Source organism: Schistocerca serialis, chromosome 2, assembly GCF_023864345.2.
Source record: "Schistocerca serialis cubense isolate TAMUIC-IGC-003099 chromosome 2, iqSchSeri2.2, whole genome shotgun sequence".
NCBI lineage: Eukaryota > Metazoa > Arthropoda > Insecta > Orthoptera > Acrididae > Schistocerca > Schistocerca serialis.
In genome coordinates, this window is record NC_064639.1 from 55,248,503 (window position 1) to 55,274,083 (window position 25,581).

Sequence of the window (25,581 nt, forward strand, 5' to 3'; positions counted from 1 at the left end):
TCTCTGTTCCCATTCCAGCACTACACAGCCGTCATTTCACTGCCATACCCAGTCTTTTAATTTCTCTCCGTTCCGCTAGTTACCCCCTCCCCTTCGCACCTTCTTTCCTGCCCTCTGTCTAAACTGCAACACTTCGTTCACTGTCTGCCACTTTCACCATACTATCCCTCCCCCTCCCTGCCTCAGCCTCCTCCTTATCCCCATCTAGTTGGCACTCCCATCATGCACTGGTGCTGCTGCTCACAGTGTGGTTTCAGTTCTCTGAGATTGCAGATGAGTGAGAAAGTTGTGTTTGAGTGTGTACGTATGTGTGTGTGTGTGTGTGTGTGTGTGTGTGTCTACTGCTGACAAAGGCCTTAATGGTCGAAAGCTATAATTGTGTGAATCATTTTGTTGTGCCTATCACGTCTCGGCATCTCTGGTATATGGTGAGTAGCAACTTTCCTTCTCTGGTATTGCTACATTCCATCCTGGATTTTCCATTGTCTGATTTGTACTCAATCTAATATGCACACTGTAATGATTTTTGACGGCTTTCAATTGGTATCCTACACGCTGTTCATGACCATGATATAAGCTAGCACATCCTCTAATTTTGTTGGTGCACTAAATATGATGCATTGCATTGGTTGAAAATAGTCTTGGTTGCAATTTTAGTTTTTTTATTTATCACCTACATTTCACCTCATTTAGGCACCTTCATGCTGATCTTAATTTAGTATTTCTTAGTTGATCCTTTAGACAGTGTAGCTAAAGGGCGTGTATGTGTTATACAAGTCTTGGAGTCATTCATGTCCATCTAGAAAGTATTTACTGAGGTTAATGAAGGCGATGTTTGTCTGATGTACTTGACAATGCCCTTTAGCTACACTGTCTAAAGGATTGTCCTAAGAAATATTAAATCAAGATCAGCCTGAAGATGCCTAAATAAGGTGACACACATAGTTGATAAATAAAACAACTAAAATTGCAACCAAGACAGTTTTCAATTAATACTACTAACACTGGTTTGCTGATTCATGCCACAGATGGATTGGATGAATGATGCATTGCACTATAATGGTATAATTTTCAGACTGGTTGTGCTAGCTTCAGATATTGGGTTAACACTGCTGTATTTTGATTTTAATAATTTACTAAAAACAATTTTTAGCATACAGCCTAACTTCCGTTTCTTAAAAAGTTTAAAAAAATTTAATTTTCTTTTGTAACTATGTTTGTCACTTACTTGGTGATATTGTAAGGGGGAAAAAAATACTTGCAATTTTGTACTGATATAGTGCAAGTATCGTAAATATAGTGTACAGGGTTTCTTAGCAATATTGTCATGAAGAAATAATCAAAAATATTTTATAAACATTTCAGAATTTTATATTTATATATACGTATATTTGGAATCTTGTTTGTTTTAAATTACATATTTGACTTTTCCTGAAAGAATCTATGTACTACCGCAACACCTGCTATGCTTGTGGTCAGTTCCTCTTATGCATTGGCTATTGACATTTAGTCTTGTGGCACCCTGGTAGGCACGACATATTATGGTAATGGTATTTTGGCAAATTGTTATGTACAAAGTAATTTTAATTTTGTAGTGCCAACGCATCGTTCATTCCATGTTTATATACCTGGAAATTCAATGGAAAGATCTTGTGTATAGCTGGCACAAGATGTTTGTAATAACCTTGATGAAGGATTTTGCCATTTGGTTCTTCCATAGGTTAATGATGCATTATTTATATAACAGTTTGTAGCATTTCTAGTAATTTCATTACAGATCTGAAGAAGATAACTTAGCTTTACTGAAACCAGTTATGCACAATAAAGTTTTGTAGAGCAATTTTGGCTAAGACAATCTTGTTCTCCAAGTAACAAATTATAAAATAATAGTAATGTTAAATTGTAACAGAATCATTTAGCAATTTGTAAAAACTTGTTTGATGTGAGGGCAGGCATTAACAGCATAAGTTGTCACCAAATCATGTTATTAGATACATATATCTCAATCAGTAGTGGACTTTGCAATGATTGGCCAATTTTTCTGTCTTTAAATCTTTATTTCTTCACAACAGAATCATAAACACATACATTCCGATTCCCCTCATTTTTTACTGGATATCAGCTTGAACACCAATAGTGACATGCAATTTTTATTACACTTCCTTGTCATACAGTAAAAAAACATCACTGAAGGAAAAATGTTGACTGAGATTCTATCTGAAATTTTGTTTGGCGTATTTGTGCTATTGTGAGCATATAAAACTATCATTCTTCTGCAGTTTCACTGTTTTATATTGGGCTTAGAGATTTAACCAAACAATCAGGAATGTGGGAAAAAAATGTAGAAATTTATAATGCTGTGAGCAAAGGATGTGAAAATGTCTTTAGGCTCACCGTTACTAAAACTAAACAGATCACACCGAACGAGTATGAACATTTGGTAGGTTGTGTATACTGTTTATAATTGCAGAACTGATGCATGGTATACAAAAAAACTACTTGAAGAGAACAAAAATCCTAGTGCAAATACTGTCAGTTATAGCAACATTATTTCACATGCTTACAATTAGTTTACAAATATAAAATTGAAAAATGTTTTTTGGTACATTAAAACATTTCATAGAATTATGCAGCATCTAAACAATTGCGCCATACTTTTGATTTCTATACACCAACAAAATACTGAAACATTTTTCCACTTTTAACAAAAAGATCTATACAACATTATAATATGTTTTAATAACCTTTCAGGAAGTCTCCACTGGCTCAAATGTAATTACATTACAAAGTAACTTATAATCCTGCTGTGCAGTCTTTCTTCGGCATACAATTACTCATTACTGGCCCATATGCATTGTTTAGAGGTTTCACAGTCATACATACAGGTTTACCATTAAAAATATAAAGTAAAATAAATAGAAGTGCCCCACAAGTATAATATCCATCATATCAAATATTTATTCATATATGTAAATTTCTTTTTAAAAAATCTTTTGAGTTCAGGATAGAAGCAGCTTGGCACTAAAACAGTAGTAAAACATAAAAAAGAGATATTAAAATATGGAGTGATTTCCTTAAAACATTAAAATGGAACCATGCTAAATGCTGGACCAGAAGTGGAACCACACTGCACCAAAACATAAAGAAATTTATTAACAGCTATTTCTTCACATAACAAAATAGGTTGTTATTCTCAAATGTCAATAAGTAAAAACAGTGTCCATACCCATCTTATGATAAAAATAAAGATCAAGGAATTGGGCCTAAACTTCTATTGCTATAGTTACAAATATGTGGTACGACATTTACCATTACAAATATGTTCAAATACTGTGAAAATTCTCTGGACTTCATACATACAGCATTCCTTTTATAGATTGTTAATTTAGCATTAAGAAACTGTGGTTTCTTAAAAATCAGTGTTTATCAGCTCTACTACCAATGAAATCTACCTACACTGCACATATGCCTTTTTCAGGAAGTATTTTATGATACAAAGAAAACTGACAACATATAATGTTCAAACTTGTGACTTGTGAAAATTTTACCTCTAATACAACAAGCCAAAGAATTTCTTTTACTTTATTCAACAACATACTGGAGGTATGAAAAGAAAATACAACTATCATCAAAAAGGTTACAGCTTCAAGATTACTTTGTTTTACAGTGCATTTTTGTAGGCTTTGAGTGGCAATATGGAATATAATATTTTTATGTTACTGTCTGTATAATCATCTCTTTCATCTATTGCTTTCTTCCTAGGCACATCATGCTCCTCAGACCTGATCTTCATTCATATTTTCTCTCTTCTATCATATAAAGTTTAGCACATATAAATTTTAATAAAAATTTTGTACTTCCTTTTGCTTGTACTTCAAAGTGTGGAAACACTGTCCAACAATGTATCTGGTTCCACAAGTCAAATAGTTAAAATTAATCAGTCTTAAATCATTAAGCAGTATAAGTATTATGGTCCATGTGCACTTTAAAAGGCAAATTATATTTTTGTAAATTAAAATGGAAGGTCTGATGAAAAGCACTTGGAAATATTCTGCAAATTCTGGGTACATGAATACTAATTCAGTCTATTTGCTGATTCTTCTAACACAGCGAACACAGTAACCATACATGCTTTTGCCACAACTGTTGCTTATTTTATTTCTTAATATTGTACTATCACTAAAACATAATTTTAATGGTTTCCATGTCCATCTTTTAAGAGTAGATGTCACAACTGTTTTTTGTCATTTTTCTATGAGGTAAAAAGTATGAAAGTTGTAGAAACTGTGGCATGGACTACACATTATACATCAAGATAGCATGTATTTCAATGAGTACTTGCAATAGCAAATGAACGACCAATCAACGTACACAGTAATAAACACACAGTAGTAGGAAAATACGTAGACACAGTCACCGTATGAATTGTAGGTTATATTATTTAGGTAACTTCCAGATACTTTTGTATCAGACCTTCTATACTGCTGTTTCTATCCATACACTATTATAAAGCATACATACTTTTTAAACTCGGATATAATTATTTTGTCTTCATGCTTTCTCTGGATATAAAACGTTCTTAATCTGTACTTGAAGTGTTTATAACTAATAATTCTATTTATCACTCAAACAGGAGTATTGCTAATAGGCATCTGACAGTACGGACATTCCTTTTGGGTAAGAGCACAATTACTACATAGCACAAAGTGATTACATGGTTTTAGAGTTATACTACGATTTCCTTCTTCACAAACCATACACTTAGTAGCAGTCTGCAAGTAGATAACCTGAAACAATTTAAATAACATACATATCAGAAAACAAAAATGTACCAAGAAATATAGCACATTTTAACAATTAGTCTGCAATATATGTGAAAATATTCTTTCAGTTGTAATGAAATGCTGGACTATTGCTCTCTTTTTCACATAAGGAATCATGAATAAATAAAATTAACTCCTGCAACCAAAAGTCAGTCTGCAAGAATTCTGAATCCATACCCACAAAATGTGTGCAGCAAAACTGAAACAGTAACACCAGGGCATTTATATGTTGTACAGTCATTTGATGCCAAAGTTATTAGAATGATACAAGTAAATTTAAAAAAGGCATTCATGTACAATTTGCTCTACAAGTGACTAGATAAGAGAAGCATCTGCCCCTATCTGTTTAGGAATTTTTTAGTGGTTTAAACTAAGAGCAAAATCGGAAATGTAACACTGAAGCAAAACTATTGATCAGCTGAAGCTGATACTTGTGTAACTTGTAACTGATAAAGAAAATGTGAAAGATAGGCCTTATTCAACTGTTTTGTAGCCCACGGCTTTTGCTTGTAATTCTTTAACAAAGAGAGGAATTTGGAATTTCTACAAAGATTACAGAGAACTTTAAAAGGAGGGGGAAAGGGAGAGGGGGAGAGGGGGGGGGAGGGAGGGGGGGGGGGAGAGAGAGAGAGAGAGAGAGAGAGAGAGAGAGAGAGCGCTTTATGTAAGAGTCTTAATTGTGCCTGTCTGCAACTTAACGTGTCTACTGTCCGGTAAGTAGCAATTGTCTTTCCCCAAACTGATTGTGTGTCTAAACACACACACACACACACACACACACACACACACACACACACACACACACACACTTAGTTCAACTGGACCAGCTGTTAGAACCTTGTAAAGAGACACTCTTGGCAGACTTACGGTGAAAACTACAATAGACAGTAAGATGAATGAGATCACAAAATCACCAATACATTTGACAGGGTGGAAGCAGCAGCCCACTCTGCTGGGATTACTATACATTCTGGGGGAAAGCATATTCACAACTGACAGAAACCAAGGTGACTGCCACAGCATTTGGGAGCTACCTGCAGGCACAGTCACTACAACTTCAATGGTGGCAGTACTGCAACACGGAACATGACTGAAAACACCACATTATGTAGTCCTACATGTGCAGTTCTACTCAGTAAAACAGTCCTCCATTCAGATCTCCAAGGCAATACCCACATGGAACTATCAGACAAATGACAATGATAATTACAGTGATGGTGTGTAAAGTCAGAATGCTAAAGCACTGAGGAGAAACATGATCTCAAATGAAAATAAATGAGGCAGATAGATATTTTAGGAATAAGTAAGTAGCAATGGCCAGAAGACTGTGGTATTTGGAGTGGAGCTCACAGGATTATTCACACTGGGTCAGATGATGGTAGAGGGGGAGTAATACTAATAATAATGAATAGGGAAACTGGAAATAGAGCAAAGGTTTATCTGTAGCAGATAGAAAAAGGATCGATGGTCAAATTGAATGGATATCTGACAGACATTGTGATCATATAAGTATACATGGAAGCCACAGAGGAGGATGGCAGCAAAACTAAAGTGTACAATAATATTAATGAACTCTTAAAATATGTCAAAGGGGACAATAATTTAAACGTAATGGGGGCTGCAATGCAGCCATACTAATTGTCATCCAGAAATTAAATTTTCTAGAAATTTAGAAAGGAAGGTAAGGAAGAATGAGTGAAAGGAAGATGGACAGAAAACTCAAACAGGATAAGAGAGATGATGTACACAGACAAATGAACTGCCACTTTTAGAGAGCACAAAATAAGGAGCACAATGACCAGCGATGAAACAGATAACTGGCCAATGGAAGCAAAAATAAAGTGAGAAGATGGAAACAATACTTTGTGTTGGCCAGGAGAAATTAGGTCAACTGAAAATGAGTACAAGATGCAAGAAGGCGATAAAAGAGATACGACACTTTTTTATGAATTTCAAATATCTTTGCAGGATCTCTGATGGAACATATGCCCTGGTATTGCTCAAATAGCAGTAAAACTCTTGTGGGCATCAGGAAAATGTGCAGAGCACAAACTATACAAACTCACAAATAAAATCTATTCAACTGGGAATGTTCCACTAGATTTTGTACAGCATATAACTATTTCACTGTCAAAGAAAGCGACAGCTAACAGAAATGAAAACTGCTGCACAATACATATAATATCAAATCGCTCAAAAAGACTACGAGAGTAATCTACTGGAATAGATGAGATTTATGTAAGAATGGAAGGGAAAACTGAAAGCAGGTTAGGAGAAGACAAATTTGGTTTAAGAGAACCAGAGGCAATCGAGAAGTTATTTTAGCATTGGGTTAATAATAGAGAACAGATTCATAAACATCAGGGAGACACACATTTCATTTATATATTTGGAATTGTGGAATGGAATAACATGTTTTCCATTCCTAAGCACTGTGGCATCAACTTCAGAAGTAAAAAGAGTACTCAATCCATCCTCTTTATGCAGAGCCGACTGGAGCAGTCAGATGTCCACAGGACTTTGTCCAGGGGCAAGGGGTGACATGCCTTTAATACTGCCATTTTGAATGAAAACGAGTTGGTTTTGAGATGTTTCACAATGTGAGAACCAAATTTTATTATTGACACAAAAACCTATTATATCCTAAAGAACTGACGGTTATCCACTCACTTTTAGAGGTTATCCACTCGCTTTTAGAAGTGCACAATATTTCTATACTGGCTAAAAATTCCGTGCTCCAGATTCCAGAGGAGAGATGAGTAGCTTTCCTTGCTCTCTCACGCCCCTTCCAACACTTGCTGATTCCTATGTGAGCCATGTGGCTCGATCAGCGGTATTCCCGCCGCCGGTACAGATCATCTTTCCAGCAGTGTGTGCAGAGCGCGCACTGGCGCCACCTGTCGGGCTGATCGGGAGTGAGTGGAAAAGCTGAGGAAGGGGGAGTGATTTTGCTTTTGGACGCCGAGCAGTAACAGTGTTTTGGGAACTATGGTGGACAGATAAGGTCCAGTGTCAGCCAGCAAGCTGGGCACATCTAAAGGGGCTGTGACGACGCTGTGGCAAATATCTCCGGCATGGAAAGAGACGTTACTGGGAAGCCATTGCTGGTGTTTTTTTTTCGCTTGCTTCATGTTTCCTGGCATTATCAGGACCTGCGGTGGCTGGCTTTGTCGAACAGGCAAGAGGGTAAGGGCCTTGCTTGTCCTGTAAATTGTGGTTGGAATCCACTACTGGGTTCTGTGCGGTTGACTGTATTTTCTTGGGCGGCCGTCACTACTCCTACTGAGTGTGGCCTTCAATGTGTTGATTTGAATTAGTTTAATATGTAATGTTTTAAGGTGTATGTGGTGTGGTTATTAACATCTATGAGGGCCTGGAGTGCTGAGACATTCCGTTGTAGATCCCATTGAAAACAGTTTGCTGGCCCTTGTTTAAGTACTGCCTGGTTATTGTATTTATATCACACCATGGAGTTAAGATGGCCAGTCACTACTGATATATCTACATATAAAATATTTCCCTGGATATATTTATCTCTGAATTGTAATAACATTACTGTTACGTTCCTGTTTGAACTAATAGTGTGTCTGAGAGACTAGTGTATAATTTTGAAATCAGTAGTTTCCTAAATTCTTACCGAGAGGCCAGTTGTTATTGTGTGTTTAATAGCGTGAAGCGGATTCTATTGATGGTGGTACTAGAATACCTTCAATGACAGTAGATCGATATTGTACCAGGTGTACCGGTATGAAAATGAAGCACTAATTTTGAATTGAAAAGTAAAACCATTTTATTCAAAGTACTGACCATTGCTTTCTATCCATTTTGACCACCTTTCTGGCAATTTGTGGACACCACACTAATAGAAATGTTCGTCTTTTGAAGCAAACCAATCAGACACCCAATTTTCGACTTCTTCGTAGGAATCGAAGCGTTCCTCATCCAATAGTTTCCCACTGATGAAAACAAATGGTAGTCGGAAGGGGCCAAGTCTGGTGAATACGGCGGGTGGGGTAGCAGCTCCCAGCCAAGTGTTTTGATTGTATCCTGAACCAGTTTTGCTTTGTGTGCAGGTGCATTGTTGTGTAAAAAAATTACTTTGCCATGTCTTCTGGCCCACTCTGGTCTTTTTTCGATCAATGCGTAGTTCAAATTGATCATTTGTTGTCTGTAGCGATTAGTATTCACAGTTTCACCGGGTTTTAGAAGCTCATGATACACCACACCTTTCTGATCCCACCAAACACAGAGCATTGTCTTCTTGCCGAATTGATCTGGTTTTGCAGTCGATGTTGATGGTTGTCCTGGATTAAACCATGATTTTTCCCATTTAGGATTCTTAAAATAAATCCATTTTACATTGCCAGTAACAATTCGATGCAAAATTGATTTTCTTTCATGTCTTTGAAGCAAAATTTGACAACGGTTTTTCGGTTTTCCATCTGTCTTTCATTCAATTCATGTGGCACCCATTTTCCACACTTTCCGATCTTTCCCATAGCTTTCAAACGGTCAGAAATTGTTTGTTTGCACAATGAAAATTAGCATTGCTGCCACTTGCTTCTGAGTCAAAGTATCATCTTCATCCAATATTGCTTGCAATTTGGTGTCTTCAAACTTTTTTGGTGGTCTTCCATGTTCTTCATTTCTTACATCAAAATAATTATTTCTGAACCGTTGAAACCGTCTTTTGTTTGTTGCTTCTGATAGCTCATGGTCACCATAAGCCTCGACAAGCATTCAATGCGACTCAGCAGCACTTTTTTTTCAAATGAAAACAAAAAATTAATGCTTTCCGCAAATCATCACTTTCTGGTACAAAATTCGACATTGTTAACACGACAAAAACATATGATGATGTTTGTTCCATGACTTGACGTATACTAAAGATCCTTGATAGATCTCATACAAAAAAAAAAAAAAAAAAAAAAATTTAAGGCTCGTTCACAACAAATGTTCCCTATCGATACATTTATATCTTAACGCTCATTTCATACTGGTACACCTGGTAATTAATTTTATGTATTAATTTTACTGATGATGTGTTGTAATGATTAGTGTTTCTAGTTATTTAAGGCAGATGTCAGTCTGTTGTAGATACCCACTAGTTCCGGGATTTTCTCATGCCCATTTGTGACTGTTGCTGCTCCCGTCTGGGGGTCCATGTCGAGCCTGTATAGGAAACAGCTGAGCGTGGGGGCGTCCGTTTTCTGAGCGTAGTTGTTGAATCTCACGAGCTTGTTTGCTCACATGAAATTTTATATGCTAAATTATGTGGTGCCTACCATTTAAATAACCTGCTGTGTGGCAACCATTTAAATAACCTGTTGTGTGCCATGGTATCCGATTGTTGCCTGACCTCTGAATTATTTTGGTAGTAACAATCACTATCTTAATGAAAGGGTACATTAGTTAAATATCAGTAAATTGTTCTTCAGCTTGTTTACAATTTAGAGTATATAAAATTTAGCCCATTTCAGTAAATGTGTAATATGCTATAAGTGCTGTGTTTTTATGAATGTTTAAAATTGAAGTAACTTATTTTCACCTGAATAATAATTTTTAAAGATGTGTGGTAGTTTTAAACATGTGATGGTTTTATCTGACAAGTTCTCTCGTTTAAAGGTACCAAATAAAACGTTCGGTGCAACTGTCAATGGTGATTGCCTGATGTGTTACTTTGGTCCAGTCCTACCACACTACAGCCTATTGTGCTGAGTTTGTGTTACTGCGTGAAAGGGGGAATTACATGTTGTTTTGACACTTCACTATGCAGTGATGGAATGATACGAGAGACCAAAGTCGAGGCACCATTTCTCTCAGTCATCACCGAGATTTATTGTGCTGAGTTTGTGTTACTGTGTGAAAGGGGGAATTACATGTTGTTTTGACACTTCACTATGCAGTGATGGAATGATACGAGAGACCAAAGTCGAGGCACCATTTCTCTCAGTCACCACCGAGATTTAATTTGCACATTGAACAGGCAAAGAAGGATATAAAGAACTACCTCAATTTGGACATGGACAGAAAATCATCACAATACTGTCTGCTAACAACATGACGGTAGTTGCCGCTTAATGAAATGCAGTCTATGTTAGCTGATTGCTGTAATAGCTATTTATAAATAAGAAGGAAACTAACATAATGGGGACTGAGTATTAAACTAGGACAAGGAACTCCTGAACAGTTGGGCTAATTTTGCTGTCCTGGGAGTATGAAGAAGGAAGATGCAGAAAAGACAGTAGCAAGAATCACTCGAGGCAAATGGCTTTCTGAAAAAAGAAACAGCTACCAACAATACATTAAGAACCTGGAGATGAGAAAGATTAATGTTGGTGCAGTCTTCAGTCTGATGACTTGTTTGGCATAGTGCTCTGTCCTCTGCAAGTCTCTTCGTATTCAGATAACTGCTCCAACTCCCTCACACTTCTCTCTGTTGCCAAACTGACAATTCCTTGATGCCTCAGGGTGTGACCTATCGATCAATCCCTCCATTTACTCAAGTTATGCTATAAATTTCTTTGTTACCAATTCAATTCAGTAACTCCTCGTCACATCTATGATTATCTGTTTAATCCCTAGAATTATATCAGTTCCTCGATCTGCCCATGTGATCTTCAGTATTCTGCTCTAGCACTACATTTTGAACCCTTCAATTCTCTTCTCACCCAGCCCGCTTATTGTCCCGTTTCATTTTTGCACGAGGCTACATTCCGGTAGAATACCTTTGGAAAAACTTCCTAAATTTATATCAGTTGTTAACACATGGCTCTTTTTCACAACGGCTTTTCTTTCCATTGCCAGTTTGTATCTTCCCTATTCTGGCCAAACATCAGTTATTTTGCTGATCAAATGGCAAAACTCGTCTACTACTTCCAGTGTCTCATTTCCTAACCTGAGCTTTACGTCTTCTCCCAGAATTTTAATCCACTTTCCAAATTTCTCCTCATTTTCCTTTATTGCTCACTCAATGGACAGACTAAATAACATGTGCCGTCTGGGTTCTGCATGGGTGTTGTAAATAGCCTTTCACTCCCTTTATTTTACACCTGTTACTTTACTTTTCCAGTCGACACTGTCAAATGTTTTTTGTAAATCTCTAAGTGTTAGAAACACAGGCCTCACTCTGTAAAATAAGTTTTCGAGGCAATATTGCTTCACGCGTTCCTACATTTCTCTGGATTCATAATTGGTCTACTAGTCCAGTCAGCAAAGCAAAATTTGGGGAAAAATATCGTGTAGTCAAAAATTTTTGAACAGGAGGATAGAGTATGGTGAACAACACACTAAAATCTCCACCAGCAGGGTGTCAGCACGGGGTTGAGGGGTATTTAAATTTACTGTTTACTGATTGATTAATTAATTTTATAACTAAAAAATTGAGGCTGTTAGTGAAAATGTTTCCCAGTGCAAAAAAATTGTCCTATTCATTTTTTTCTCTAGGACTAATAGTTTTTATGTTCTAAGTGATGGAAAAATCACAGATTATTAAGAGAAAGGAAGTTTAATGGTATAGGTTGGAAAGAGAGGGGGTAGAAACATGAAGGGAGGTCATGATTTTCCCTCGCTCACAGATCTGCAAACCGAAGAGCACGCAGCTGATTCCCCATTCTATTTACCCCACAACATCACAAGAAGCAACTACAGGGTGTTTCACAAAGTTATATCCACCCTCTGCAGTGCCTTTCGAATCACGGGCAATGCAGTAAGCAGACATTCCCACAGAGTGTTTGGTTTTCACAAATTGCATTAACACTAGACAAAATGCGGATATGATTTGCTAATAATACTAGTACAAGAAACACATATGGACAGAATCTACACAAATCTCTACACTGCTTGAGGGGAAATTGACACACTGTCATTCTGTATTGCAGCTTCTTACCCAATGCTCGTATATGAGCAGACAAAATAACTTCACTGAGCCTGTATTTGTAACAGTGAAACAATTTTCAGTTTATTAATGAGTATTTATTTGCAATTGTTAAGTGAGCATTTATGTAAAAAATGTTCCTATAAACAATGGCTGAGAAGTGTATAATTTGTAAGTGTGATATTGTTAGTGACCTTTGTAGTCTCAGTGGGAAAGGGGTTGGATTGGTAAATGTGGCACCTTGCTGCTGTCTCCTGTTTACACCGTATTGTAAAGTCATGTGATTGTCTTGTCGGTTGATGGTGAATTAATGAATGACCAATAAGTTACTGCACTTCCATCACCATTAACTGTGTTACTGGTAGACTCCACTCACTCAGGAACTGTTGGCACTTGTAGAGTGGATCCACTTACCACATACCCACAGTATATGTTTCAAGGTGGACGTTAATATGTCTGGTGGAATGGGGCTGATCATGTTCAAGTCTAGAACAGTAATTTGCCCATGACACCTAGGTGACCCACTTCTGTTGCAGAGAGCCAATTTAAGCCTCTCAGCCTCTTCAGAAGTCGGGAGCGCTGAGAGTGGGGAAATGCATTCGATACCCTTTGTGCTGTGAAGAGCATTACAGAAAGTGGTAGTGAAGACAACATATTTGATGTTGACAAATAAGTACTGACACCATGTGTCATTTGGGACAGACTTTCCAGTATAGTAGACCGTTACAGCTGTTGAACATTTGTACATAATGTCTCATTTAACCATGGGAAATAAGTACTCATTCAATAAAATGAAAATAGCTCCACTATGTAAACAGGACTCAAGTGAAGTTATTTTGTTTACTCGCAAAAGAGTGCACGATAGGAAATGCCAGGAAGGTACAGTCTGCCTGTAAACTTAAAAGCAAGCAGTGTTCGTGGTGGGGGAAACTGCCTTTCTAGGAGGAATGCTACAGCTGTCTTAAGGATCACTAAGAATCAACATCCTCTCTAGCAGTATAGAACACTGTGCAGAAATTCACATATATTGTGTCCATATGTGTTTCTGGCATTAGCATTATTAATAACTCATACCTGTATTCTGTGTAAAGTTAACACACTTTTTAGGAAACAAACAACTCCCTGGAATGCCTGTGCGCTGTTACCAGTTATTTTTAAGACATCCTGTTGAGGATGGGTATAACTTCCTGAAACACTCTGCAGCTGTTTCTTCTGAAACTCTTCACTTTGCAGACCTATGAAGGAGGGAATTAGAAATTGCACAACCACAATCTGACGACCTACCTTCTCATGTTTTTCACCCCCCTCCTCCCCAGGTGAGGTACACACATTTAATATTTCTTCTTACTGCACTTCATTTGCCAGTGAACAATAATTTTGTACCATTAAAACTCTTAAAAATAATTTGTGATCTTTTCCATCCACTGCAATGTGGAAACTGTTAGTCCTAGGGGAAAATATGAGTAGCACTGTTTCTATAGAAGTTGCCCACCTCCAGCTCCCTATACACACGACCCACTGTGGGTCATTTTAGTATTTTGTTTGTGGCAGTTCCTCCTGTCATTGCATAAAAATTTATGACCACACAATTCCCCCCCCCCCCCCCCCCCAACTTTTCTTAGTGTTCCTTGACTTGGATGCACCTTGAAGTCAGCTCCTACCAGCTTTTCCATTCTTCTGTATGTGTCAGTATTTCACAGTCATAACTAAATAACTAATAGTTTGAAAAACAAAGATTCTGTGACTTACCGAACGAGAAAGTGCTGGTAGATAGACACAATAAAAAACACACAAATTTCAAGCTTTTGGAACCCACGGTTGCTTCATCAGGAAAGAGGGAAGGAGAGGGAAAGACGAAAGGATGTGGGTTTTAAGGGAGAGAGTAAGGAGTTATTCCAATCCCGGGACTGGAAAGACTTACCTTAGGGGGAAAAAGGGACAGGTATACACTTGCGCGCACACACACACACACACACACACACACACACACACACACACACACACACACACATACATCCATCCGCACACAGGCACACATATGTAAAGGCAAAGAGTTTGGGCAGAGATGTCAGTCATCAGTCTGCCTGTGTCTGTATATGTGCGGATGGATGTGTGTGTGTGTGTGTGTGTGTGTGTGTGTGTGTGTGTGTGTGTGTGTGTGTGCCCGTGTGCACGCGCGCGCGAGTGTATACCTGTCCCTTTTTCCCAGTAAGGTAAGTCTTTCCGCTCCCGGGATTGGAATGACTCCTTACCCTCTCCCTTAAAACCCACATCATTTCATCTTTCCCTCTTTCCTGATGAAGCAACTGTGAGTTGCGAAAGCTTGAAATTTGTGTGTTTGTGTATATCCACCAGCGCTTTCTCGTACGGTAAGTTATAGAATCTTTGTTTTTTAATATATTTTTCCCATGTGGAATGTTTCTTTCTATTTTATTCATATCATTAACTAATAGTTTGGTAATATTCACCTGTCAAGCACCTGCCTTCTTCGATTTATTAAATTATTCTTGAAATCTGATAATATTTCATCTCTCTCTCACATCTCGTTCAACAAGTGGAACAATTCTGTTATGGCTGGCTCTCTCAAAGACCTCAACAATTCTAAAAGAATGTCCAGGGATCTCGTCTCGGCATACACTTTTCAATGTGCTGTCAAATTCTTCTCGAATTATCGTCATTTTCATCTACAGTCGTCTTTTTCTATAATTTTTCCTTCGAGCCCACTTCACGTGCGTAGCCCTTCTACTTTTCCCTTCTTTGCTTGATACTGCCTTGCCACCTGAGCTCTTGACGCTGAACAGTGCTTTTCGTTTCTCCGAAGGTTCCTTTCATTTGCCTACAAGTGGTATCTATCTTTCCCCTATTTATGAGTACGTCTAACTGACTTGCACTGTCCTCTACCCATTCCTGCTTAGCCATTTTGCACTTTCTGTCAATATTATTTTTTAGTTATTTGTATTCCCTTTTGCCTTCTTCATTTACTGCATTTTTATATTTTCTTATTTTGTCAATGAAATTCAGCATCTCCTATGTTACCAAGGATTTCTACTTGACCCTGCCTTTTTACCTATTTGGTCCTCTGCTGCTTTCAATATACCATCTATCATCTCGTATTTTATTCCTTTCCTCTGTTTCAATTATTGCTTAATGTTCCCTCTGAAACCCTCAACAATCTCTTGTTCTCTTATTTTATCAAGGACCCATCTCCTTGATGTCCGATCTTTTTTCAATTTCTTCAGTTTTAACTGACAGTTAATAACCGAACAACAACAATCACAAGTCCATATCAGCCACTGGAAAAAGCTTACAGTTTAAAAATCTCTATTTTACTACTGTATAATCAACTAAAACTTCTAGTGTCTCTCAGTCTGTCCCTTGTATACAACCTTCTTATATAATTCTTGAAGTGTTACCAATGATTAAACAACACTCTGAGCACGATTCTACCATGTGATTTCCTCATTCACTCCTTTCCCCCAATCCATATTCTCCAACTAATTTTCCTTCTATTACTGCTATCAAATTTCAGTCCCCGATCACAACTAAATTTTGGTCTCCCTTAACTTTTTATCTCCTCATACATTCTTTCAATATTTTTATTATTTAAGGGTGTATACGCAGACAGGAAAAAAAAAAAAAAAAAAAAAAAAAAAAAAAAAAAAAAAAAAAAAAAACCATAATAAATTTCCGGATTTTTTCAGGTAAAAAATACATTTTCTCCCATGTGAAATACACTTTTTCCGTGTTAAGTGACAGTATACTTTTCCTCAGAACAGTAAAACTTATCAATCCTGTGAATGGTTGTGGTTTTATACACCGGCATAGAATTTCCCAGCCCTTTAGAAAACCAAACTCAGTAAAAAGAAACCAACACGTTTTGGAAAGATCTTTGATGTACAGCAACATGCATGCTGCATATTTTTGTATTATGATAGTATAATTATGAATTCCACCAAACACCGAAGCACTGAAATCGAGACTGCGATGTGCTTTTGTAAGCCAGTCATAGCTCAGGTCACTTGATCTCGCCAGCCGATGACAGCGGATATTCAGAGCATAGGACACCTGACGTAGTCAGGCAACATCAGTGTTACGTAGCGCATATACACAAATTGGAAAAGTTCATGGTTTAAATTAATATACGTAGTGTTGCTACAAGAAAACCAAAGCTTTCACATATAATATTGATCTTTTTTGCACATGTTACACTTTAAGATATATCACACAAATGTGACAGTAAAATTTTTAATAACGACATAAATGTCTGATCATCTGGGCTCACAATTCTTCTAATAGTTGTCCACAAAGAGTTAATTTTTAAATGAGATTCAAACACTCTGTGATTTAAGAAATTCATTGTACGTTCTCGAACATAGTTCACCTTGCATAAAAGTAAATTTACTTTGAAAGTAATACTTTTCAAACAACCATTCACAATATTTTCCTGCAACCTGTTAGAAACAGGTTTGTTTCAGCAGTTGCAAGAGCGCCCCTTGTAACACGCATCACCGCGCTTGCGCAGCTACGATGGCGCAGGAAGCCCGTATACATCAGCCCCAGATCTACAATATTTCGGAACAGCGGCAATACTAGATAGTGGTTCCCTCCCTTGAGTGCAAAGCGCAGGAGGAGGAGGAGGAGGAGGAGGAGGAGGAGATTAGTGTTTAACGTCCCGTCGACAACGAGGAAGTGCAGTGCCCCGCATCTTCACACAGCATTCTTCTATCGCATATCCTTGTACATTGCTCTGTGGAATTCAAACTTATAACAGCAGAAGTTAAAATGTCCCCCCCCCCCCCTCTCTCTCTCTCTCTCTCTCTCTCTCTCTCTCTCTCTCTCTCTCTCTCTCTGTGTGTGTGTGTGTGTGTGTGTGTGTGTGTGTGTGTGTGTGTGTGTGCGCGCGCGCGTGGGGGTGGGGGCAAATGCCTTGCAATTAATATTGGATGGGATTATCTGTAATCCAGAGGACAAGAACTCTTCAGAAAATTTGCACTCTTTATTGTCTATTAGCTAATAACTTGCTTTTTTTGTGTAACATGAAATAGGATACATAAAACCAATAAAGACAAATGACAAGGCAGACAGTACACATTTCTTCAGTCCTTAAGTTCTAGCATTTTTCTCTCTCTAACCTTGCTACAGCTTTACATGGTGCCCTTTCCTTTCTGCGAAATCTATTAACTCATCAAACTTCTTCAAATGTTTTCCCACATGAAAAAAACGAAATATCATTGCCTAATATTGAAAAAGCTGTTAATACAAACAGTACCCAAGACTGGTGTGTTTTCTCAATCTGGTTACGTCTATTTTGTCACTGTCTTCTAGATAAAACAAAATAGGCCTGTCTAATATTGCAGGAATTGTAACACACAACAAATAAACAGACTGTTTTATCACAAATGGTCACTTTTTTTAACACGACAGAATATAATTCACGAAGTACCAATATCAAATGTCTATTAGGCCTACTACAAGCACAAAGCTTTATGTTCGGAAATAGTTTCACATTTCATTCATACGCTCCAGCTTCTCAAGCTGGAGATCAAAAAGCAGTAGTACGAAATTTTTATACAAATTTGGAACTGTCATATTCTTTCATAATTTGTGTGACGTCCCCGTTTCTTCTCCTTCCTCGTTATAACAAACAATCTTGTCACCACTAATTCTGTAACTATTCCTGCCAGTGTCAAAACTTATTCTCCAGTTAATTTCACTAACTCTGCCACAATCAACTGCTTAGTTATCCTGTGTTTATTCTCCGGTTATGTGTTCACACAATGCTACTCCAAGAATAGAACTTAGGCAGCTGCTACCAGGGTTTGTACAACTGGCAATTACTAGTGTAGCAATCTGGCCAAAAATTATCTATCAAAAATTCATTTTCTTGGATACACCGAGAAGATAATACATAATCTTTCTTGCCTGTTATTCCTGTTAGTAGTTATTTCTGCTCTGGTAGTCTGAATCTATGGATTTAGTTGGTAATTATAACAATGCTGATCATTCAGAAACCCAGTCAATCACATAAACAAACAGCGACTGACATTCACCTGTTCGGCTTTATTCCGCTCAGCTCGTATAGCCCCATCCCCTTCTGTCTGCATGAAAGCTTATTTCCAGATGCATCGGGGATTCCCCTTGCAGATACATGACGTACACTATGCATGCATTCAAAAATCAACTTATGATCCCTTCAGAAATAAACTTATAATATGTTTATAAATGTTCAAAAACCAACAGGGATGCATTTCAAAATCATATGAATAATCGATAGACCAACATGTGCTGGATACTAAGCACATTGTGAAAAAAGGCTTTTTCCTCAAGAATATGAATTCTTGCCACCAGGGGCAGATATTCCTGTTTGCCCCCATTGAATCTGGCTGCTTGTGCACGCCAGTAAAATTTTTCTGGGTAGCATCCTGCTGCAACTGCTTATACAGCTAACAGCCACACTTCTGCAGCCAGAAACGGGAGAAAGTATCACACATGCACGGCTATCTGCGCACATGCCTGAGCCTGCTCGCAACTGCTCAAATGAATCTAATGTAAACAGTTGTGATGTCACATTCATCGGAGGCAATTAGTTGTTTTGAAGCATTGCACAGTCTTCCTAAAGCCTTTGACACATTTTGCTGTTGGCAGATGCTTGTGTGAGTACTGTGTTTTATTGTTGTATATGGGGCATTTCATTTACAACTTAAGTTTTATTTTCGTTTTTCTTTTTTTTTCTCTTGTTCTTAGTTTATTGCTGTAATATTGTTCTGCAGTAGCAGGATACAGTAGCATCCTTTGTTACAGTATTGTTTCTTACCAGGTAAAATTACAAAACTTTAACTGAAAAATAAAACAAAACAAAAAATTCTCGAAATTCTAAAAAATTTCCGGGTTTTTCCGGTTTTCTCCCGGAAGAAAAAATTCCCGGGTTTCTCCCAGATCTCCCAGGTCGTATACACCCGGTATATGCTAGATGGTGTATAAACTTATACTGCTATTGTGGGAGTTGGCTTCATCTCTAACATCTTTATCTACTTACTTTACAACAAATGTTTCACATGAAGTAATTTTTGATTCCATTTTAGGTTTGACCTCCATTTTTCAAAACTTCCTCCTGTAGTGTGGACCAATTGGGGAAGGGATCTTAAATACTGCCAACTGCCTACAGTGTAAAGGATCCTCTGCACAGAGTAACTGCAGAGACTTAAAATATTTGCTTAAACACAGTATTGAATCTTGTGTGGTGGGGTTATTATGTTCCCTTTCTGTACAGTCCGCTGACAACTCAGTGGTCTAGAGCTTCTGTAAAGTTTGGAAGGTAGGAGACGAGGTACTGGCAGTAGTAAAGCTGTGAGGACGGGGCGTGAGTCGTGCTTGGGTAGCTCAATTGGTAGAGCACTTGACCGCGAATGGCAAAGGTCCCAAGTTCGAGTCTCGGTCCGGCACACAGTTTTAATCTGCCAGGAAGTTTCAACTCAGTGGTCTCACTTCTGATGCCTGAGCTGCTATCTTCCCAAGCATGCCAAAGAGTAGATGCCCATGACCTTGGGGAACCTGGATTCACAGGAATGGCCATTGTGCCAGATGACCTTTGCTGTGGCCAGGTGGCAGCTGTGGGGAGAGCCCTCGATTGAAGTAGCTGGTATCAAGGCAGACATTATGCACTAGAAACACTTCAAACTAAACCAACATAATGGCCCTACTGAGCTGCCTACCTCAACAGATAGGTATAGATCAGTATTTCTGTAAGTGGTCTTTATCAACCTCTTGGATCGATTTGAACCTGCAAGGGGTCCATGTCAATGGAAAAAAAAAAAAAAAAAAAAAAAAAAAAAAAAAAAAAAAAAAAAAAAAAAAAAAAAAAAAGGAACTGAAAATGCATCAGATGTAAATGGGGGTCAATGAAAGTGGTTGCCATTTAGGTAGGTCATAAAGAAAATTCCAAATTTTTCTCACAGCAATGAAGCTTGCCCCAATGTATGCCAGCGTGTGTCTCATCGACTAAGAGAGAAGATGGAGCCACTACTTACTTTTACTCTCCTGCTTGCAACATTCAGCAATATTATTAATTATTTTTATGGTTCCAGTCCTTAGAGTACTAGCCCCTGCTCTTCTCTGAGGAGTGGACAGAGTATTTGGCACTGCCAGTAAGGTGCCATGAACCATTTCATCAGTCATAGAGAGATGTATTACTCTGCAACACTACATAACATAACAATTATCTCGCAGTGGCTTCACATGCACTGTTACATTGCATAGGTTGGCAGTCAGTGGGTACAAAGTTCGAGTGGGCTGAACTGACCGACTTATGCCAATCCTGAACTAGTGTCCTTGTTCATCTCTTTGTGAACAGTTTATAGTTAAGTAATGTGCAAGTCGAAGAGAATCAATGTATGTTGTTTTGGAGAGGTGGTGGAAAATATCCTTTTCTTTACCTTTTTTTTGTAGTTCCTTACATCTGCCAAGAGATACCCAAATCATTTTCTGAATATGAGAGGGCTAATTTTGATTGCTACATCTTGTCATATTTACCAAAATAGTTTAAATTTTGTTAACAGATAACTGATTCTAAGCATAGCAGAATCTAAAAAGGAACATAGATAGTAAATTGTTGATTATTTGAAGTTTTGACTCATTCCATCATTCTTGGACCAATGATTACCTAAGTGCATTTTATGCAACAAGTGCATTTTATGCAACGAAGTGTTAAGCATAAATGCTATGAAATCATCTGAAGAAACAACCGAGGATCATTTGAGAACATGTCACTGTGATAAAAAGAGGCAAAAAACTTGAAATACTTTCAAATACTTAATGATAAATTTCATAAGAGACATTTGAGAACATGTCACTGTGATAAAAAGGGGTGAAATACTTAATGATAAATTTCATAAGAGACCAGCAGTAGACAGCATTTTTACTTTGACATCACAAAGAGATTCTGTTGATTTGTGAATGTCTTAAAAAATCTAGCTACTTGCAGCAAAATCTGGAAAACTGTAGACTATTGGGGAACAGTTAATTTTGCCTGCCACTGAAGAAGTTTTAAAAACTGTTCTACACAAACCTGTTTACAATATACTCAAAAGATTTCCTTTGAGCACAATACTGAAATCAACTTGTGTAGTTACATGCAAATGACCAATTTCTCCATACAAATGGATGAGTCAAGTTTATCTGGTAAATTAAGCATTATTAGTATTATAAATTTGTTTTATTATGGACCAAAAAATCCACAAATAGCTGCTGTTCATGAGAACTGTGGGAAAAACCAGTAAAGGCGAATCAGTAGCTAATGTTTCGAAAGATTATTTCGTCGAAAAAGTGATCCCATTATCAAATACGATGTCAGCAGCAGCAGGTGGAGCACCTAGCACATTTGGGTGCTATCAAGGAGTTATAAGCTATTTAAAACAAAATGTACCCAGGGTGTATGCAGTACACTACGTCAACCGTCAACCACAGTTAGATGCTAAAAATCTGAGTAGTAGACAGCATCAATCTCTTAAATTTGTCATTAGCACAGCAAATTAATTTCGAAGTGAGGTGTTGCATTCTAGGTTATGTACATACCTTTGTAATGCTGATACTTCATCACAATGAAATGCGCAGGGTGTAAAAAAGCTTATGTTTGACATGATTTTTCTGACTTCTTGAGACTGTTTTAGACTTTCTGGGCACTAAAAATCCAATTTTAAAAGGAAATCTAATCAAATGGAAACCATACATCGCTTATTTAACATACTTGTTTTCTAATTTTAATGAGGTTAACTTGCCATTGCAGTGTGACAGTCTAAATTTGATAAAAACAAGTCCACAATTTCAGTTTTTCTTCCAAAATTAATCCAACAAACACTGGAGAGAGCAAATTCTTCCAGTTTCTGTCACAGACAAACTGCCAGAATGATCGCATTTCAATGTACGTTCAACATTTAAATATCCGTCGCACCGACTCTGAAATTAGATTTGATTTTGACTGTGGAAAAATCTGTGGATTATCAATCAACACAGTGAAGTTGGAGAAATGAATGTCATAGTGCAAGAAGAATTGATGCCAATAGTCACTAATGAAAAACTTAAAAGTACAGTTTATAATGGAATACGGGCAATTCTGGCTACACAGACTCAGGCTCATACCTCCCATTAAAAGCATTTTTATTAGTTTTACTAGACCTGCATTTTGTGTCACTAAAGTAACAAACACATAAAACTTAACTTTTTTTTAGTTTTTTGCTCTACTTTTCTACAGTTAAACCGATCCATTTGAACTGCACAGTATTAGCTGTTGGAAACACACTTCAGGTTGAGGAATTTGTGAAACTTAAATGTATGTAAGGCAGGACCCTATCTAAAATAGGAAAAATTGGCATATGGTCTGTGAGATGAAAAAGTCTAGCAACCTCTAGGAGAATGTAAAGATTTCAATACATACAGTTACAAACCAACTGCTTTCCCTACACCAGCTACCCCACAAGAAGAGGGACATGCATGAAGACTGGGAACAAAACAATTTATTACACACACTGTGCACACTAGAAAGTGCAGAGATACTTTTACAGGGATGAAACAGTTATTTTTCACACAACAAATGGAAGATAAATTTGGAGAAGCAGACACACTGGAAAAAAATGCGAAGTGGATTACTACTGTTAAAAGTATCTCCTGTCGTCTAGTCTCGAGCACATAAGACGTGCGAAAAGACTGAGGGAGTATTGTTCCAGCTAGAACTTCGAATACTGTACAAGGAGTTATCTACTACAGAGACCTCAGGATCCAGACAGACAGAGAGCTACGAGGTAATCTAGAATGGCGATTGTCCGACGGACAGTGTTAAAAAAAATATCCGAATGGAGACTAGGGCTTTCATCTCAGTTTTTGAAAGAATGTCCTCAAATAAAAAGTTCAAAGTTACAGTGTACAGATGTGACGTGAAAACTTACGTCTCACTGCCGACGAGATATTTTCGACGCTTACATTCTGGACGCACTGTCCGACTGAAAGGCAGACCCGAAATTTGACAACTGTCGCAGATCACTTCGTAAAGGTCCCCGTGCAAACAGCCAGCTACCCGAGTAAACTGTGCGCAACATCATTCTCCGTGTCCACCATTTAGCTCAATACTCGAAAGGTAAAATAAAATACAATAATATAAAACCACAAACTGTCTCTCACGTACAGACGTGAGAAGAAAATACGAGCACACACATCTAGTCAGTACGATAAATTATGCAAAAGTCACAGCTATCACCTCATCTTCTTTCAAAATGCAATTTATCATCTGCTGTAAAACAAGAATGTGCAACAAAATGAAACATTATTTGCAAGAGAGATCCCTATCCCTTCGGAGTTCCAATCTTACAGTGCCAGCACAAGCCCACCGGCAGAAACATTTTCTCATTTTGTATCCCTCCGACGACACGAGGGAGGAAATCCCACTCCACAGCTTTTCCCTTCCAAAATATATGTGGCATACAATCAAAAACAAGTCACCGGACAAAAAAGATTACGGCACTGGGCCGAAGAAGTGACATATCGTCTTCTTACCCCGATCTACAACCTGAAGAACTACACCGAGAAAAACAGCTAAAAGAAAGAAAAGCCCAAAGAAAAAAGAATACAGCACAGAACTAATTCAACAGTTGTTATGCAACCAGAGCTCTCACTGACGGCTGACGACTCCACGGACAGTACACCGATCGCACAGGACTAATCTGCAGACAAACACACTGCAGACACGCAGACACACACACACACACACACACACACACACACACACACACACCAGCTTCACCTTCACTGACTACACCACCTTTTCCTTTTCAGTGATTTTACAATGGAACTCCAACGTCTACTCTCCCCACCTGGAACATATTCACCAATTAATCACAAACCCACAGTACTGACGGTGTCGAACTGCAGCCTCACGTGTCAGTTTGTCCGTACGGTACCGTCATATGCCAATTTTTATTTAATGTGTGACTCAAAATTTATTTCCCAATCTTTTCACATCTAACATTTTATTAGAGAAATGTATATAACGACAATAATTTTACATTTGTCTGTTACCGAGATAATAATAATGTCCTTTTGCTCTCCTGTAGAACTGAATTTTTTTTACATACGAGGTCGCCATTCGGCACCACCAATACACGTACGACGACAATACGGAAACGGTAGACTGCAACTCACCGTATAGTGGAGGTGTGTGGCCACAGACGGGCACAGTGAAAACTATTGTCAAAATATTAAAGCTTTCAGATGAAGTTCTTTTACATTAGAAAACACACACACGTTCACACGAGAACACGCGACCGCCGTTTGACGGCACCGGAGCTCGACTGCGATTGTTTCTGGTGGAGCATTAATATGCTGGAATGTGTGGTGGAGGTAAGGAGGCAGCATGAGCTGGTGTGGGGGAAGGTGCTAGTGCTGTCTGGCAGAGCATGCAGGGACAGCATAAAGCTGTTAGGTGCAGTATCGGGAAGCAGTGCTGTGGAGGGTAGGTGGGAGGCAGGACTAGTAGAAGTTTAAGTTGGGCCACGGGGTTTAGAGCAATGAAGAATTTCCACCCGTGCAGTTCAGGAAAGGGTCCTGTTGGTAGGTAACCGGAGATAAGGATGTTCACCCTTTTGCTGCAGAATTCTCGTGCATATTCTCACTTCGAATATAACAAAATTCTGCACGACGGAAAAGCTTTCGTCTGCTAATCTGCACAGTTTTAGAGAAAGCACCCGTGGTGCTCAGCTCGCCTTTTTCTCACACGATATCCTGCGCACTGTGGACTAATGGCAGATTCTGTAGATTTCCACACTGCAGCCCGATATGACGGTACGAGCATACAGAATAGGTTCCCTAATATGTGAGTGGGTCGAACACTTCTCCGAC

At 38.1% G+C, this 25,581-nt stretch overlaps 1 protein-coding gene across 1 annotated transcript in view; it reads right to left on the reverse strand.

Moving 5' to 3' along the window:
- Window positions 1-2,046: 2,046 nt before the first annotated feature.
- Window positions 2,047-25,581, reverse strand: part of LOC126456756 (putative E3 ubiquitin-protein ligase UNKL) — a 264,897-nt gene continuing 241,362 nt past the window's right edge. Inside the window, exon 15 of the mRNA XM_050092503.1 lies at window positions 2,047-4,787. Coding sequence (XP_049948460.1) covers window positions 4,626-4,787 — 162 coding nt within the window. The 3' untranslated portion in view covers window positions 2,047-4,625. The remainder of the gene's footprint in view (window positions 4,788-25,581) is intronic.